The 19,520-nt window shown below is 40.6% G+C and overlaps 1 protein-coding gene across 6 annotated transcripts in view; it reads right to left on the bottom strand.

Moving 5' to 3' along the window:
- The window catches only part of FBXO15 (F-box protein 15), a 111,966-nt gene that overhangs the window by 91,298 nt on the left and 1,148 nt on the right, over nucleotides 1-19,520 (bottom strand). For 3 of the 6 annotated variants that reach the window (XM_075585464.1, XM_075585462.1, XM_075585463.1), the window contains exons 2-4: nucleotides 15,076-15,248; nucleotides 6,815-6,925; nucleotides 2,570-2,674 (exon numbers count right to left, since the gene is read on the bottom strand). In XM_075585464.1, the coding sequence (XP_075441579.1) occupies nucleotides 2,570-2,674; nucleotides 6,815-6,925; nucleotides 15,076-15,212 (353 nt within the window). In that variant the 5' untranslated portion in view covers nucleotides 15,213-15,248. Of the gene's footprint in view, nucleotides 1-2,569; nucleotides 2,675-6,814; nucleotides 6,926-15,075; nucleotides 15,249-15,371; nucleotides 15,609-18,535; nucleotides 18,827-19,520 lie in introns of those variants that run through there. The other 3 variants (XM_075585461.1, XM_075585460.1, XM_075585465.1) reach the window with 3 other exon arrangements.

A 19,520-nucleotide genomic window follows, 5' to 3' on the forward strand; every position in this document is an offset into this window, starting at 1 on the left:
AGTGTGGAGGTGGTGCTGGCAGGGAAGGGGTTAATATTGAACAAAAGGATAAAGAGAAGTTCCCTATATGCCGCACAAGAAAACACCTGTACCTGTATTAAAACTTACTATTTATTAATAAACAATTAAAATATATTTATTGCAGCAGTAGTGTGAACCAAAATATTAAAAAGTAAATTAAAAACGGAGAGGTTAGCTGTATGCCTAATTCAGACTAACAATGTAGATAGAAACCACTATTGTAAGTATGAGTGTCCCACAACTATATAATTATACTAGAAGTGGTAATGGTTCTGTTACAATTTAATGTCCTTAGAACACTACTCCCAAATGTTAAAGGATGTAACCTAAAATGATGTATAGGTTCAAAATGAGTGTGGTTGAGCCTGGTAGAATGTAGATCAAATATACATACACATTTGTGCCAGGCCGTCAGGTTCAAGATTTAATGAGCCTGTGGGTCTGTTATGATAAGCTTCAGCAGCTGTCGCAAGATCACAAAGTCTGTGTCTTGTACTTAGAACCATACACCAGATAAGGAGTAGTCAGAGTGTTGTGCTTCCTATTGAAGTCTCCGAAACACTCTGAAAGGAGGTTAGGCAGCAGACCTCTCCGATATAGCCAGCGAACTAGGTGGTAACGCTTAGCTTGTATTTCACCTGTAGTGGCTAAATCTTGAACCTGACGGCCTGGCACAAATGTGTATGTATATTTGATCTACATTCTACCAGGCTCAACCACACTCATTTTGAACCTATACATCATTTTAGGTTACATCCTTTAACATTTGGGAGTAGTGTTCTAAGGACATTAAATTGTAACAGAACCACTACCACTTCTAGTATAATTATATAGTTGTGGGACACTCATACTTACAATAGTGGTTTCTATCTACATTGTTAGTCTGAATTAGGCATACAGCTAACCTCTCCGTTTTTAATTTACTTTTTAATATTTTGGTTCACACTACTGCTGCAATAAATATATTTTAATTGTTTATTAATAAATAGTAAGTTTTAATACAGGTACAGGTGTTTTCTTGTGCGGCATATAGGGAACTTCTCTTTATCCTTTTGTTCTTTCATTATTTGCAAGTTTCTGGCCGGAAAGTGTTAACCCCTTGCTCCCCTATTTTTTCTGTTTTCTATGTTTCTGTAAGGGATTTGGATGATCCCTATATTCGGTTGAAGCAGAGGGGATTGAAGACTGTCACTCGGTATTCTGGAGATTACCATTACTGGTTTTATTATTTTATATTTGTTTTTCATCTCGGATTCGTGACTTGGGGTAAGCGCCAGTTTTTTTGCCTTTCACATGCTGGGTACATTTCAGTGACATTTCTGCAGAGGCTAATGGCCCATCGGATTAACACAGCAGAAGTTCCTGGCAGTCCCATTCAGCTTGAATGAGACTGCCAGGGACCCTCGCTATTAATCCGATGGGCCATTAGTCTGTCTGCAGAAATGTGTGAAATGTTGCAGCATGTACCCAGCATGTACCTGGGTATTTTTGGAGATTTCCCCAGGTTTGTTGCCGTCTGTCTCGGGCCTGCTAGCCTGTCCCAGCCACTGATCTCCAGCTTTCGCAGTAGCCACCCGTTACAAATATTAACACTGCATTCGGGATATTAAATTTGCCATCAAAATGAAAACGGTATTTAAAGATTGCATTAGTTATGAAAATCACAGACATCTTTTCAGTGATAATCAATACAGTGACGTGTAAAAAGATTAGAAAAAAAAACCACAAGGACCTTTCTTCATGTAATGTCTCTACTAAAATATTAAATCATGCCAACATTATTGATAATTGTTAAGTTCAACCTGACAATGAAGCTTCAAATATTTTAAACTTGGGCCCCACAAAAGATAAGCAAATATCTTGGCCACGAAAAGCCTGCCCACCACCTGGTAAATTGTACTAAATGTTATTACTTTAGCTCGGAGTCATCATAACTTAAGGTATAATGCACCATTCATATATTAACAGTAATAATTTTGGGAGCTGAAATTGTACCAGTGAATTAAATATAGTCAGAGTGAACGCAACTTTCAATAATAAACAAACAAATTAAGCATTTACAGTCTAAAGATTCTTTGGCACAATTAACTCTGTTAACACCGTACCTGAGTCTAATAAACTTCACTTGTGCACGTGATCATGCTTCAAATTCTAAATGATATTTAATTCTTTTGTTTTACTTATTTTTTTATTGTGTGACCAGAGCACTCAGATAATAACAGAGCAGTGAATCTATAAGAAGGAACTGAACTCACACAGTGGAGCAAGTTTCTATTACTTGACAAATCATTCAGGAGTTGGTATGTGAAGAAATTAATCAATACGGCAATACCAAGTATTGAGCTGCACTATGGGAGTCAATAGCAACACATTTTCCAGTCAACATATAGTGCATAGAGAAATAAATCCACATGAGCCAAAGCATATGCCACAAATAAATGATTTTTAAAAAAGGCTAGTTAAAAAAAGTCTTGTAACATATTTTTTTTTTCAAAAATACTTTATTATTATCAGAAACATTATTCAACTTCTAAGTTTTGCTTCTTACTTGTCATTGGACAGCTGGTAAAGGCGTTTGTTGACACTGCCAATACACAGGAGGGAGATCGGATCTAAATATGATAATATCTTATGCAGTATTTCCGATGGAATGCTAGAGAAGAAATAGAAGAAAATATAATCAATCATTCACATCTTAATATATTTTTATTTTAAAGTGCTGCTATTTATTTAAATCGAAGTAAAATGTGTCTTCCTAGATTATAATCTTGACATGTTTTGCTAATAACAAAACAAGAAAGAACATTTATTAGCTTGTTCTCATCTCAGAGTGTCACAAACCTGTCTTACACCCTATGGTCACAATGCTACCACTTAAGCCAGGGATTCTGGGTAATGACATGCAAATGAGGACTCATTGGGTGACTTTTTGTTGCTTCTTATTCAGTTTAACAAGGATATCTTAAAGCTGCAGTTCAAGCAATATCCTGCATGTGTGGGTTTTTTTTTAATAAATCAGTTCTGTAGTAAGAAAAAATACTTTTAGCATTTTCTGTTTTAAAAAAAAAAACAACTTTGAAAGACCAATTTTCTTGTATTGTATTTTAACAAGCATGCTTGTTCCTATAGCAACCATTTACATTCCCCATATTTAAAGATGTCGCCAAACTTTGCCAATCAATAGACAGAGAACGAATTGACCGGCAGCTATGTAGTTCTGTAAGTAAGTAGAGATTGCCCACATGAAACTATTGAAGTAAAAAAAAAAAAAACAGGAGCTTGAATTGCAGCTTTAAAGCTTATGCATGCTGCATAACACAGCTTTACAGTAAAGCAAGGGTTAAAGAATTGAATGGCCAGCAAAACTCACAGACAAGCATATTAAACTTCTTTTCATGTTTCACCTTTTAAATTACGTTCAAACTTAATTATAAGCTCAGGATCTTCAGAAAAGGACGGCAATATATGTATACTATAAAAACTAGTGTGAGAATGTAGGAATAGTAGGTCTTTTTCTTAACTGTCCATGATGCAAGACAAATCTTGATCCAGTTTAGTAGGACATTACCACCATCGGTAGAAGTTTCATATCATTCACTAACCGTGAAGAACTTATGTCCAACTATAAAAAGGACAAATACTAGAAATATAGATGTCTTAATAGTACATTAATTCACGTAAAGATTCCCCAAATTCCAAAAAGGGTTAAAAGCAATGATTTTAACCACAGCATTTCATCTAATATTCATTGGTGCAAGAGCCTTCCACCAGAGTTCCATGACTATTCACAGCATTAAACAACTACCAAATTTAGGGGTATGTTTACATTATGGATTAGTGGTACCTGGAGGAATATTTATGTCTCTAATCTGTATCTCTGTATTGGTAAATATATTTGCAGAACCCATCATTATACTAAATTGAAGTAGTTGGGTGCATGGATCAATCCTCATTTGACATCTGCCTTACATATACAGTAGCTAAATAGAGCAATCTATATAGAAAGATGCCTTTACCAAGTCTGTTTGACAAAACATGCATAGTAGGTAATCCCAATTATTGAGTATGGAATTGAATCGAAATTACCTCTGCATAAAGTACAGATTGGCACCAGAACTATCTCCTAGATTTACTAAATGTTGGTGAGCAGAGGCATGTTTGGTTGGTTAGATAGAAATCAAACAAATTGAGCAAGTATGAATATTTAATATTTGTTTACATTTACAAAGTCTCCAAATGATCTGGAGGTGTTTTTACATTCTTAATCTAATATTTTGTGATGAGCATTTGCAAACTGGTGTACAGTACATACAGGTTATTTTTTTGAAGCAGACTTTATCCCCTTTGCTTTCTCGTTTTGCAAATAACCCAAGAAGCTTTCCAATTCCAACACATCTGCGAGTGTCCTGTGTGTGTGATATACAGGCAGTCCTCGGTTATCCAACGGAATCTGTTCTGGAAGTAGCGTTGGATAGTTAAACCGATGTAAAGTGAGTCCCATGTTAATCAGTGGGGATAACGCATTCAGGCGTCGAAAAACAGCCCGTAGGGTTGCATTGTAAAGCGTTGGATATGCCATCCGTTGTAAAGTGAAACGTTGGATAACGAGGACTACCAGTACCAGATTTAAAAAAAGAAACAATATGTTGTTGATTTTCAAATATTGGTCCTAATTTAAAATTAAAAAAACTACTCAACAACCTTATATTCTTAACAATAACATCAGAAGAACCACTATTCTATCCAGGTTATAAATTATATCTACATGTTTTTATGCCATTTATTGCATATCTGCTTGTGTACTGTAATGCAACAGAGGACATACCCTTGAAAACAAGATATTCCTCTTAATGCATCCTCCATTGGAAAATGTAACTACTTGATCTGCCACAATTCATGCTTTTAGCTTAGGACTTCTGAACTTTGCTAGTGTCACATGCTCTCACACACATTGTGGTACCATGTTACATATAACATAAGAGTGTAAGTGTGATACCAGAAGTACTCTTACTGTCGAGTCCAATAGGCCAAACCACTTTCAGTATATGCCTGAAACACCAAGGAATTATTAGCCTGACTAAAGCACACTACATAGGGGATAACTAACAAAGGCTGTAAAAACAAAAACAAAAAGGGGGTTAAAAAAAAAATGTAAATAAATAAATGAGGCACCACAATTGCTGCTTTAATAATAAAACTTGACTAAGCAGTGGAGAACGCTTAAACAGCTGTAGAAATGGGTCTCTTTCACTTACGCACTGCTATATAATAGATTTTGGATACTTTTGTTAATGGACTGTGTGAATGAATTGTACTATTGCAAACCTGTTTCTAAAGGAGGAGATAAAATAAAATACAAACTTTTTAAATGTATTTTTGGATGAGTGAAATTACTATTTTTGATGTTGCTTGCGGGTGTGTTCGCTACATGCAAAACACAAAAAGAAGTACATCCTCTGTTAATATCCAAAACAACAGAGGAGTGGGGGATCAGTCACCCAAGGAGGGAAGAGAAACTGACATAGAGCAGTAATGCAGGATCATTTGGAATCAGAAAGAAATCGCCAAGTGTCATACTCACAAATTCAAAGAGTAATAAAGGCACTTCCCAAACTGTGGCAAACGTGTGTGGGTACAACCTGGTGTAGTAGCACTCGGGAAAAGAAACCAGAGACAGTGCAGATGGTCTTTCCATTATAATATATTTTATCAATAAATGGACCCCCCCCGAAACGAAGGCTTACATCAGGGTAGTCCTTTAAAAGCATATAAAACAATCTGTGCATGGATGCCGTGACTCCCGGGAGCCGGGTGAGTCGCGCTCTCACCCACTCCAAGGTACCGACCTCTCCGATGTCGTCAATTCCTGGTTCCTTGTTTCCGGAAACCTGGTGACGCGGCCGACGCTGGTCCCACGTTCCGGGTCTCACTCTCACAACAGGAACCGGACCCTGCTGTGAGAGTGAGAGACTCGGAGTGTGGGACCAGCGCCATCTGCGTCATCAGGTTTCGCGAGTATGAAATTTTGGAGAGTCCAAATGATCCTGCATTACTGCTCTATGTCAGTTTCTCTTCCCTCCTTTGGTGACTGATTTCCACCCCCCTCCCCCCCGCTCCCGTTGTTTTGGATCTCGGCTGTGGAGGATATCTGAAACATATCCTGATTCAGGGTTTGAGCTGAGGAGTATCTTATTGTTAGTTTTCACCTTGTTTCACTTAATTGAATTAGCTATTGCACTAGTGAATTATCACTCTTATATTTGTTTAATCACTGTGCACAATATAGATCACATTCTACATTGTCATTTGATATATGAACTTGCTAATTTCTATTATTATTGTCCATTTTTATTAACTAACCAACGTTGAGTGCCACTCTTCACTCTTTTGTATACATCCTCTGTTAATGATGTCTAGTGATTTAAAAAAAAAAAAAAATATTAAATCTATACATTAAAGGCCAAAGCTGTGACACTAATGTCCTTTTATTTGCCTTTCCCTGCATCAGGACTGATTCCAAGCGGTGCGTTCATTCATGAATCTTACAGACCTATTTGCAGAATTTCATTTATTGCCAATTTTATATTACTTCCACTCTTGGGCTGCCTAGCACAAAATATCCATCTTGTCACGAAGTATAAATTAAGTCAACGGTGCTAAAAAATGAAGACTTACCAACCGTGTCTAGCATTGAAATTATATTAGAACGTGCTATGCCTGAAGCTCTCACACAGGTTATTTTACTATAATTCTGTCAAAAGACCTAAGGATACTTGTTTCTCAAGTCACTTACCTCTCCATGTATTGTGTATTATGGGATGATTTTCGGACCATTTTAGAAGTCCCGGCATATTTCTTTTCACGAGGAATAGCCTTTACTGAAAATGCAGTTGAGACTTTAGAGCTGTAAAATTAAAGCATATATTAAAACATACTGTAAAAGTAAATACAGGCATACCCCGCATTAACGTACGCAATGGGACCGGAACATGTATGTAATGCGAAAATGTACTTAAAGTGAAGCACTACCTTTTCCCCACTTATCGATGCATGTACTGTACTGTAATTGTCATACTGTATACAAGCATAACTGATATAAATAACGCATTTGTAACGGGCTCTATAGTCTCCCCGCTTGCGCCCAGCTTCAGTACAGGTAGGGAGTCGGTATTGCTGTTCAGCACCTGCTGACAGGCGCATGCGTGAGCTGCCGTTTGCCTATTGAGCGAGATGTACTTACTCGCGAGTGTACTTAAAGTGAGTGTCCTTAAACCGGGGTATGCCTGTATGTTAATTAACAATTATGTAATTTGTTGGGCATCACGAAGTCCTAATTTTTCATATTCATTGAAATAGAAAAGTAAAAATGGAGAATTGTTAAACAGGAATATTTAGCCCTATTGGTTGTAAAATGTTAAAGTGGCAATGGGAGCATAATTTAATATTTTGGAGATACTGTAATTTCAAATGACCTACCCAGTCTTCTTGAGAAAAGTACCCCAGGAATGAGCTCCACACGTAACCCTGATCCTCTGATACTGATAAAGAATATGCACACAGCGCAACAGGAGTACACTCTCTGTGGTACATTTTTTATCATTTATATTCTTGTCTCAAATTGTCAGACTATCATTTATATGGCATATGTAGCAATGTGGATTTTATAGTTAGATGTTGATGCACATATTATTATGCTGGTTTCACTAGCTTCATTTGTCACCTAGATTACTGTTTAGATTATATAGATTGGTTATTTTACCTGTCAGATTCAGTGACCCTGCAATAAATATTAATACTATATTTGTACTGACCTGCGCTGTGTCCATATTTTTATTGTTTTTCTGGGAAAAACTTTTGGGCTCTCTCATTTAGGAGTTATTGGGGGTGACTATGCACCCAGCAGCAAGGGGATCTGTCTTCTACCTACATCATACATCAGACAACACGAGCGGATATTCTGATACTGACCCTGTAAACACTGGCCCACTGTAAGAAAGAGAAGTCTTCCCCTCAATTACAATGAGTGGGTAGGAGAAATCCTGTTGCCGGTGCAATAATAACCCATTAAGAGTGTCTCTGTTTATACAGTACAGGAATTCAGGTGGCTGTAGTTATATCCCGTGGTTCGGAGGAGTATGAAAATGTATAGGAATATTGTCAGAATATAACCGATGAGCGTGGGGCGAAAGAGGGGGAGGGAGAGGGAAAGTATTCGGAAGCCCGCTGATGAGGTGAGTCACTGGCTCTAAACCATCCCCCATCCTGCGCAAGCCCCTGAGGTTAACAGGTAACCACACGTACCACTTTATGACCCATAAGCGAAAATTATAATGTGGTGGAACACTCACGGTGGCCGAGTCTGATGTGCTCTCCTCGTGGTGTGTTACTCTCAGGAACTCCTTGGTGTGTGCGCTCCTGCACAGGTAGATGAAAGTGGAACAATAAAGAACAGCAGCGGAGCACTACTGTGGTACTGGTAGTGCTCCGCTGCTGTTCTCTATTGTTCCACTTTCCCACAATTACAAAAGTCTCTCTATTTACCTCCTGTTGCTACCCGAGCTGAGGTGATTCAAAATATCCTCCCAACGCCTTCCTATGGCCGCGCATATAGTGTCCGCGACGGGTGAAGGCGACCACTTTGCCACCGCCGCGTGCCCTTACAGTAAGCCGGGAATATTTGATTTTTCAAGGGCTGTCGCCTCATGTGACAGCCCCTGAACAAACCAAATGCCCGGAAGCCCGCGCCGCCGCAAAACAAAATATAATTTTCGCTAGCGGCAACAGGTGACGTCACCCGTCGCCGGCACTATACGCGCGGCCTAAGGAGTAAACATGTGGCTATATTTCAAATGCTAGGAACCAGTTTGTTCAAAACTAATGTCGTCAAATTTCAGAAACATTGGAAATAAACGAGGATTATCATGTGGCCCAGCAGAATGTAATTGATAAAAAAAAAAAAATCATGATGGCTTTATTAGCTATATAATGTTTGGGGATGTAATAATTCAGAGGCAGATAAGAGTATTTTTTCCATTGATATGAAACAAGCCCCCCGAGTGTGCATGGAAGCTTGCACTGTAAGATGTTACATAGACGATGGTGATCTATGTTCAGGCCACGTTTACAGGGCAATATATATAAGCTAAAATACTGCTTCGATTAATTAGTTCATTTTGTATTAATTTGAGAAATCTTGAAAATCTGGCCTGTTGAGAACTGAACTTGGACCAACATGAGATTGGTAATAAAAGATATAATTTAGATGTCACGTTATCATTTTCTCCTTTGCAATCTAATTGCAATAAGCAACATCAACATCTTTCTAGGCAAACTGCAAGCCGAAGAACAACAGCATTAAATATGATTTTGCAGTTTAAAAAGTTGCAGTTATTTTAGGGAAAGAAACATTGACTTGGAAGGCTTTGCCATTGTGGTCAGATGCCCAAAAAATTATTTTGCAGCACTGTCTGGTTATTGGGTGGGATTACTTTAAACTATAAACGGACGTTTGCCATGCAATTACAAAAAGTTAGCTATTTGTTATATTGCTTTCATCAACAAAAGCTAAAAATAGATAAACAAAAATCAGCACTGTTAGTTTTACTTTTAAATCTTTGGAGGACGAGTACCAATAGAAGGTAATACTGTAGCTATTTGATTTGGTCTAACAAAATATATTTTAAAGGCAAGCTTTTCAGAGCAATACTTTCATCCTCATGCCAAGCAGCACTGGCCTACAAATAATTTTTACCAAATGCTGATAAAGATCAAGAGAACGGAAGAAGAAAATACTATATGAAGCAGTTATAAAGGTTGTACCATACAGGCATACCTCGCATTAACGAACGCAATGGGTCCAGAGCATGTATGTAAAGCGAAAATGTACTTAATGTGAAGCACTACCTTTTTTCCACTTATCGATGCATGTACTGTAATCGTCATATACATGCATAACTGATGTAAATAACACATTTGTAACAGGCTCTATAGTGTCCCCGCTTGCGCACAGCTTCGGTACAGGTAGGGAGCGAGTATTGCTGTTCAGGACGTGCTGACAGGCGCATGTGAGCTGCCATTTGCATATTGGTCGATATGTCTTTACTCGCGAGTGTGCTTAAAGTGAGTGTCCTTAAACCGGAGTAACCTGTACCTTGCAAATATTTAAATATTAACGTAGGAGGAAAGCTGCATGAATATAATAAATTAAATAACAAATAAAACATATCGTTTCTTTATTACTGCAAAATCTCCTCAAACGTAATTAACTATCATACTACATAAAGTTATTGGCTGCCAGTTGCAATATCAACATCGGTTTCACCCAGCACTATCCCTAAGCAAACACCAGTCTGGCACAGATAAAAAGAAATCCAACTGAAATGGTCAGCGTGATAATACAGCAGAGGTCATGAAAAGGAATCATTTTATGCGCTGGAACAAAAGAGCTCTGATCAAATGGGAAGGAAGTTCATTAAAACGACATAATATACTTTCGTGAATCACTATTCCGTCGCATTACAAATCCCAACAGTCCTCTCATGCCCCGTAGTCTGCTCATTTCTAGCTCATTCTGAAACCCGCACACAGCACAACACCAGACACCAATAAACTAGCAAGCCAGAGACAAGTCATAAAACTCTAAGTGTATGTCAAATCTGACCCACAAGGTCAGAAATGTGTTGTGATTGATAGTTACTATTGCAGGAAGGAAGCATACAGTAGTATCTAACCTGGCTTGTAAGGTTTGAAGGTGGGAAATAAGTGACTTTGTTTCCTCTGCTACTGCAGCATTTTACAGAAAATCGGACGCTTTTTGCTTGTCAATCAATAAACAGATAAAAGGACTTGATGGCATTGATTTAATGAAGAAGCAGCCAGTGCAATTTCATACCCAAGTGTTACAGTTAAAGTGCCCATTCCTAGTACAGTACCTTATTAATTGAAAACAATCATGTATTAAAACATTGTTTATGGCATTTTCTACATTTTTACATGACACTGTTATGCTTAAGAATGTTTAGGAGTATATAGCTTAAGCAACAAAGCTCTGGAGAGGTATTATTTGGTGGACACCACACTGCAGCCTTACTTAGGTTCAGCTTAGGACTCTCCTATTTGTTAAGTGTTCAAGGGCAATTTGTTCACCAGCAAGAGCTGTTCATTGTATTCACACTGGACAGACAGAGCAAGTAAAATTTATTACTATGCCCTGATAAAAAACTTCAGACGCACAATAGCTCTTTACAAGCAAGAACCCTTAACAACTGGTGAGCATCATTTCATTTTTCAGATTGAGTAGCTCCACACACCATAAAAAAATAAAGGCCTACTTTCTTTCTACCATCGGAAGCCCTTTTAGTGCTGTTCTGAGCAATCCCCCTCTTTTTATAGTCTGTCTTGACTTCAGTTGAATTCTGGATATCAGTTGCTGAAAGTTTGCCTTACAGGTAATTGAAATGGCTGCTGCCATTTACACTCACTAACCCTTTGATTGCCAGATAACGCAGCTACCCCGTCACAGGGTCCGGCACTCAAAGGTCCCTATGATATGGCTTTCGGGTCATTGTCTTGGGTGAGATTACATTATATGCGTCTGTGGAGCGCTGAACGTGATCTAGGCGGCATTCCCGTAACCAGGGACGATGCCGCGGTCACGTGACCACGATGTGTTGGAGGGGCAACAGAGGTTGCCATGTCAACAGAGGATGCCAAAGAACTAAACAGGTGAAAACTTGGCCAAAAAAATATTTTCCTAATATCGAAAAATGTAAAATGTTAAAGTATATCAGCACAACCTGAACTATGAGGTTATGTTAGGACTTTAATACTCTGTTGCTACTTTAATATTCTGCTGCTGGAATGGTTTGATGTGTAAACATGGCCTCAGGCGCAGTGAAAATAGCCTCATGCATCTTGCGAGTACTGCAGGAGAGCTCATTAGTGAGATCAGCTGAATAAAGTGCTCAAGTGCAATAATGTTGATTCACAGGTCCCCAGGTGAAGGATCCTCCCTTTCCCTGGGAGTCATGAAACAACATTATGTACATCAGCTCTTTTTTTGGGCCGATCTCACTAATTAGCCCTTGTTCTGGAGAGATGCATGACTAGATAGAGGACTTCATTAGATTTGATTGCAAATATAACACCACAGCAGAATTCAGTCAGTGTTTGTTCTGAATCTTTTCCAGGTTTTCCTTTCTAAATTAACTCTAAGATTAGCATCTACACATATCAGCGTTAAAAAATTAATTAATTTTAAAAATGTACCTTAACAGTGTCCAACTGACTCTGCTAAATATAAGCTATTAAATCATTATCTACAGTACAATGTTTAAAGCCTGCAGCAGACACACGTTGTTTTAGCGTGTATGTACAGTATATATATGTACAGTATATATATGTACAGTATATACAGCTTAACCCCGTTATAGCGCGGTCCACCCGAGACCACCATGCCGTGACGTCACATGACCCCGCTGGGACAGTACACGCCGGAACCGCAGAGGAGCAGGGGGAACAGGCAGTCCACATCTCACAAGCCGCACACACGGCGCACGCACACGGCACGCACAGACGGCCACGGCGCGCGCACACACGGCCCTCAACCCTCACCGAGTGCAGCGAGTGCACAGAGCGCCCACAGAACACCGTGTGAACACCGTGTTTGAGAAGGGGGTTACTGTGAGTAGGGAGGGGGGTTACTGTTTGAGCAGGGAGGGGGGCTACTGTTTGAGCAGGGGGGATATTTTTAGCAGGAGGGTATGGTGAGCAGGGGAGGGGATACTGTGAGAGGGGGGGGGTACTGTAAGCAGGGGGGGTACTGTGTGAGCAGGGGTGTACTTTGAGCATTTGAACAAGGGGGGGCTGTGAGCAGTGGGGGGATGTTTTGTCCCAATTTTGCCCAACCACCCCAAAAAAAATAAAAAAAAAATTTAAATTTAAAAAAATAAATATATAATTTAAAAAAAACGAGAGCCACGTGAAAACCGCGTTATAACCGAATTCGCGCTATAACGGGTCACGCTATAACGGGGTTAAGCTGTATATATATCCAAAAAAGAATATCAGTTGTGAGCACATTCACGTCTTCAACAGGTCTGCAACCCTGCCTTTCAACCATCATCACCAAGCATACAGTAACCACTCACTTGCTTTGCTAGTCCCATGCTGTGTTTAAATGCTGTGTGAACGGCGATGCATCAGCTTAAATGGGCTCCATGTGAATGGATATTCCAGGCAAAAGGTGACACAATGTGTGCTCATTTGCATGTCATTTCCCAGAATCCCTTGCTACAGTGGGAGCACTGTATGCAAGGTGATAATGGTTGAAAGGCAGGGTTGCAGACCTGTCTAAGACATGTGAATGTGCTCACAAGTGATATTCTTTATTGGCTATATGCCAACGGTGGAGGTTTTCTGTCGCCTTTTTCACCCACCATAACTTAAAATAAGCAAGGGTGTGCAAAGTGGTGGGCCCATGAGACCCTCTGCAGGGGTCGCGGGTTTTACAGAGGCCCTGCGCGCTTCCCGAAGGCATTTAAATGAAATGCCGGATGAGAGGCACAGAAAGTAAACTTCACTTACCTTTGCTCAGGCGGCTTCTGGCGACACGTTGCCACGGCAATGTGACGTCGTGACATCAGAACGACAGAGCCAAGGTAAGAAGGGGGGGGGGGGAGGTTGCGAGCCGGCAGGGGGCTCAGTGTAAAAAGATTGCACTCCGCTGGTCTAAAAGGTACGTTTGGGAGGATATAAAAAGCACTTGAGACTCTAGTAAAACAGGTCTCGCCCGAAAAAATTTTAACAAAAACTTTGCAGGCGAATCTTCATTGGCAAATCTACTATTAACAAAAATGTGGCTACATTTTTGCAAGCCAAATTTGTATACATTCACCCTGCCTCTATTTGTGTCTAACACCTAGGAATCCTATTCCATCGTAAGTCCGCAGGTTAATTCTTCATTTATTACCAATAAAATTAATCTTGCTCCCTCCCACTATTTGTACCAAATACAAATCCACTTTCAAAGATAAATTTCAATATCTCGGAAACAATAACAGTCACTGGTTTTTTTTTTTAGTCACCTTCTTTGCCAAGCACAAGTTTTTGTTTTTTTGGAGATTCATTCTTCTCCACATATGGTAGAGGATGGTTATATATTTTTCTGGTAATGCTATCCATGTAAGGTGTAATTCCATTGTATTTGTACAGTATAACATTATGTCTTCATGGTTGATAAAAGGAAATCAATAAGAGGAAGAAAGCAATACTACAGTAGGAGACACATTCGTGGGTTCACTAAGGCTGAGTCCCCACTGGCGCTGAGCGGGCGGCGCTTGGCGCGGTTACATGCATTAATATATATATATATATATATATATATATATATATATATATATATATATATAAATATATGCAAGTGCCCAGCGCTTTTGTAAATAAAAATTTTAAACTTTCCCGCTTGTTCAATTGCGCCTCCCTCATCCCCCCTGCGCGCGCGCAAGTTGCAGGACACCCGGCGCTCATGCTCTAGGCATGAGCGTGCTCAGCGCCAGCGGGGACTCAGCCTAACCAGTATAAATGTATGTTTATTTATATAGCGTCATTAATGTACATAGCACTTCACAGTAGTAAAACACGTGACAATCATATAAATAACAAATAATACAAATAACAGACCATGGGAATAAGTGATTCAGGCATGAAGGTAACATTTAGTAAAAGGAGTCCCTAAGAGCTTACAATCTAATCTAAGCATATCCATACCCGTTATACCATTTCAGCAAAAGTAATTTGTACTGTATGTACTGTAACTTTGACAGAAAACAAATGTGTGGACCACTGAACCAAAATGAACAAAGCGTGCTTTTTCTGAAGGTTACAGTATATATAAAAAAAAATTAAAAAACCTCCATTAATGACCTCAGCTCTATATTCATAGAATATCATCTGTGACTAATTAATAAAGGACAAGGTGGTAGCACCTTGGTCTCAATGTACAGGGGCCACTAATTATTTATTTGACTTCCGTAAATTGCTATATCATGCGGTTACCTGCTGCATGGTCTTGCCTGTGGATTGGTCTGACGTGGCTGAGATGGGAGACACAGAGGAGTCATCACAGGCCCAATTTTATCTCTCTGCAGCCTGTCGCTGTATTGTTGGTGAACCCAACCGCGTCCTGTCGCCATACCAATGAAGAATAATGTTTATACACCAAGAAATACCTAAAGATGAGAGGTATATAGAGATTAGTGTAAGTAATGCATAAGTATCTATGCAAATATGGAGACTAAACCAGAGGACAGTTTAAAAAGCAGACAATACTTGTACAAAATAAAGTTATTTACCAATCACAGCAAATGTACACATCATCCCCAGCAGACCTTTGCTAGCATTGAGGCGGGTCTACAGACCTCAGCTTAGGGATGGGTGTTGTACTGTTCAAATAATTTTCAAGAATGATTTGATTGGCTGCCGAAGTACCAGTGACGCTAAGGCCTCGTTCAGGGTGCAGGCTTCGGAGGGAGGGCTTGCTGCCGTGGGACACAAAGTATTCAAATTGAATACTGGTTGTCAGGGTAGCAGCTGCCCTGTCTCCAAAGCCCGGAGTTGACGCTGGCTACAGTTTCAATAAACGAAAATTTCGTTTTTTGAAGCTGCAGCAGCGTCACTGGGACCTCGGCAGCCAATGAAATCATTCTTGAGAATGATTTCATGACTGCAACTTGGATCCCTAAGCTGCCGTCTGTAGCCCCGCCCCCTCCTCAACTCCTGAAAACGTCTGCTGGGGATAAACACACATCGCCCAGCAGACTGCCGCCCTCCCTCCCGCCCGCCCTCCCTCCCTCCAACTCCTGTCTCTGGCACCCTGAACGAGGCCTGATGCAGCTTGAAAAAACAACTTGAGTTGTTTATGCAAACTGTAGCAAGCGTCAACTCCGTACTTCGGCGACAGGGTAGCTTCTACCCTGACAACTGCTATTTACTTTAAATACTTTGTTTCGAACGTGTGCACGCACGTCGCGAAGCAGGCACCCTAAGGCCTCGTTCAGGGTGCAGGCTTCGGAGGGAGGGCGTGCTGACGTGCGAGCTGCCGTGGGACACAATTTATTCAAATTGAATACTGGTTGTCAGGGTAGCAGCTGCCCTGTCTCCGAAGTACGGAGTTGACGCTGGCTACAGTTTCAATAAACAAAAAATTCGTTTTTTGAAGCTGCAGCAGCGTCACTGGGACATAGACAGCCAATGAAATCATTCTTGAGAATGATTTCAAGACTGCAACTTGGATCCCTAAGCTCCCGTCTGTAGTCCTGCCCCCTCCCCAACTCCGGAAAAAGTCTGCTGGGGAGGATGAACACACATCGCCCAGCAGACTGCCGCCCGCCCTCGCGAATGCCCGCCCTCCAACTCCTGCCTCCGGCACCCTGAACGAGGCCTAAACGAGGCCTAACTCTCTTAGCATCAATTTAAGCCAGTAGTTCGTGGAATTGCATCACTATTCGTTTCTAGCTGCAGACAGGTACTTCCTTACTAAATAAAAATGTTTTAAAAAAAGCTAATCTGGCTGTGCAGCGATAAAAGTATCAAGCATCGACAGACCATCACCAAATCCAAACTAATGATAATGAGTTGTACCTGCCACCACCAGTGTCTAATGAACAGCAATGGCCATCAGAAGAGTCATTTTCCACACATTTGTTTTATATTGCTATTTGATGAGAGTAAAGGGTTATAAGGATTAGGTAGTGCAGCTGCAATTAACAGCTGCAGCCAGTAATGTCCTGGGGGACCAGAGGAGTTTCAGGGGTAGATACATGACATTTATATAAGGTTTAACTGGGACAAGTTTACATAAGCCAGAAACATTTGAGACAAGCTGTAGGAGGCTGCTCTATATTATATAAAAAAAAAAATTTTATAAATCTGTACTGTACTTTAAAGTTATTTAAAAGAAAACATAGTTTTAGGTCTACGGTTTTTCTTAGCCTGCTCGTGTTTTTCTACAGATCTGCTCAAACGAGGACATTAATGCAAAAATAGTCATTTTAAAACGATTAGGCTGCAATTATAGTGCCGACGACGCGACGTCGCCCGAAAACAAATGCATTGCCGCCGCGTGCGCTTATAGTAAGCGCGATGGCGACAATGCAACGGCGTGACGTCGCGAAAACTGGTAGCCAGCAAAATTTGATTTTTCAAGGGCTGTCGCCTCATGTGACGGCCCTTGAACCAATGAAATGGCCGGAAACCCGCGACGACGACGCCCGGCGAAATATAACTTTCGCCTGTGGCGACGGGTCACCAATCGTGACGCCGTCACTATATGCGCGGCCTAAACCCACCCTTCAGACAGGTGGCGATGCACACTTATACCAAGTATCACAGTTTGTTGTCAAGAGAGATTTGAAAACATGAAGAAATATTGCCCTATCCATAAAAATTCCAGCGTTTATTTTTTTAAATATGCAATAACAATATTACTGATTTATTACAAAAAACAGCAATAGTGTTGGAAATATTTAACCGACATATCCTTTTCTCTCTACATGCCATACATTTGGCTTCTAGAGGTTCTCCAGAACACAAAGGGTCTTTTGGGTATAAAATATACTAGAGAGCAGGAGCACAGCCGAAATCCAGAAAAAACAAATGTTCCAGGGCAACTCCGGATTTAATAAAAAATATTTATTGCAAGGTCAGCTCACAATAGTAGTGTATAAACGCACCTACGCGTTTAGTCCAGAGAGACTTGATTAAGGACACCTGGTGCTCATGCGCTGCACCCTGCTCGGCCGATTCGTGGCCGGCTAGGTGCGCGCTCGCCTGGGGGCGCGGCCACGACATCACGGAGCACGGGGCGAACCGCTCATGTGACGTGCTTGCGAGCAGCAAATTCAAATTTGCTTGCTCAACAAGCAGCTAAGCGCCGAGCAGGCGCACCCGCTGGCCACACACATTGCCGCAATGTGTCTCATCGTGGCGAGCATGAGCGCGCCCGCCCACTCAGCGCCACCCTGGACGAGGCCTAAGAAACACAGGACTTGTTTAGAGTCAGAGAGCAGACACATGGCTTTAACCCAGGTTTTCCCACTTGCAAACCCAGTAATTACTTTAAAAACCCTTCTACAACAATACCTTTGCAGTTCCATTACCAAGTAGTTGCCAAAATCAAGAGCTACTATTTGTGCATAGTGCATTTTAGTACTGCTTTGCATCTGAGAGCTCCTTGGTGTGCTGCACAATTACATTTTTAGAACTCCCTTTACCCTCTATGTAGATTAAAACAATATTAAACCGGGTGCCCTGGGACATACCCTCCTTTAGTCCACCTCATTACCATTAAGTAGTTTAATTCCTAATTTACTGTACTTAAATCACTTTGTAGCACTCCACCTTGCAAAACAAAATGGTGGGATTGCTTATCATGTGATAACATATACCCCCCAGCCCCTGAAAGTGGAAATCCAAAATGGCCCTAATTATTTTGCAGAAATCATTAAAAACCTTGTACCTCTGAGCAATGCGTATTCGTTCCCCCTCTTTTGTATCCCATGAAATACAACATGCATCTCCCCTCACCTGCTCTTCCAACTGCTGGTAACTCATGGAAACCAAACAGGAGCGAGGAAAGAAGACAGAGGAGTGACATGAAGGGGGTGGGATGTCTGAAAGCTCAGGGCTGCCACCCACTGGCCACCACTGTTAAACCAGCAGCAAACATATGTTCAAATGAGATCTAATGGGGAAAAAATGCATACACACTGCAAGGCACCAACAGCATGAATAGGACAACCTTACTACTCTGGTGGTTTAGTGGTTAATTCTACAGCAGAAGCTATAGAATTAATCCTTGAAGATATATTAACAACCATATGTTAATGTAGATGTATAACACATCGCATTTCATTGCACAGGAGATAGACCATTTATTTTATTATTTTTCTTAGTCGTGCTGCTGACATTAGGAAGCCATTTAAAGTAGCATTTTGCTAATTGCACCTGGCCATGTATGCACGTCGGCAAGTAATTGCTTTTGTGTGTCGCTTATTTCTCGACCATGCAGGTAATTACGTGTGACAGAGGATCGTGGAGGGAAGATATGAGAATATGAAGTGCAGCGGGAACTGTTTGTGTGTGTGTGTGTTTGTGTGTGTGCTAGGCTGCACAAAGCGACCCCCCCTCCTCCTTCCCCACGGATACAGCACGTGCTGTGAATGCTCATCATGCTGGTCTGTCACCCACTGCAAACTCCCAGCATCGGGTCTGAGTGATCCACACTACAGCAAGTCAGGCTGAGGGGTTGTATCCACACACACTCAAACCTCTTCTTCTTCTTCTTCGCAACTGTCAAGCATTGCGTTTCATAATCCGATTATACACAATAAAAGCAATACATTCATTGTGTTATTTACTTTAGTTGCATTTCTTTTAACCTATCCTAATAAGAGCAACAATATATAATGCAAAGCAATACATTATCGCCGGCATATTCTTCA

This window comes from Ascaphus truei, chromosome 2, assembly GCF_040206685.1.
Source record: "Ascaphus truei isolate aAscTru1 chromosome 2, aAscTru1.hap1, whole genome shotgun sequence".
In the NCBI taxonomy this organism is placed as follows: Eukaryota; Metazoa; Chordata; class Amphibia; order Anura; family Ascaphidae; genus Ascaphus; species Ascaphus truei.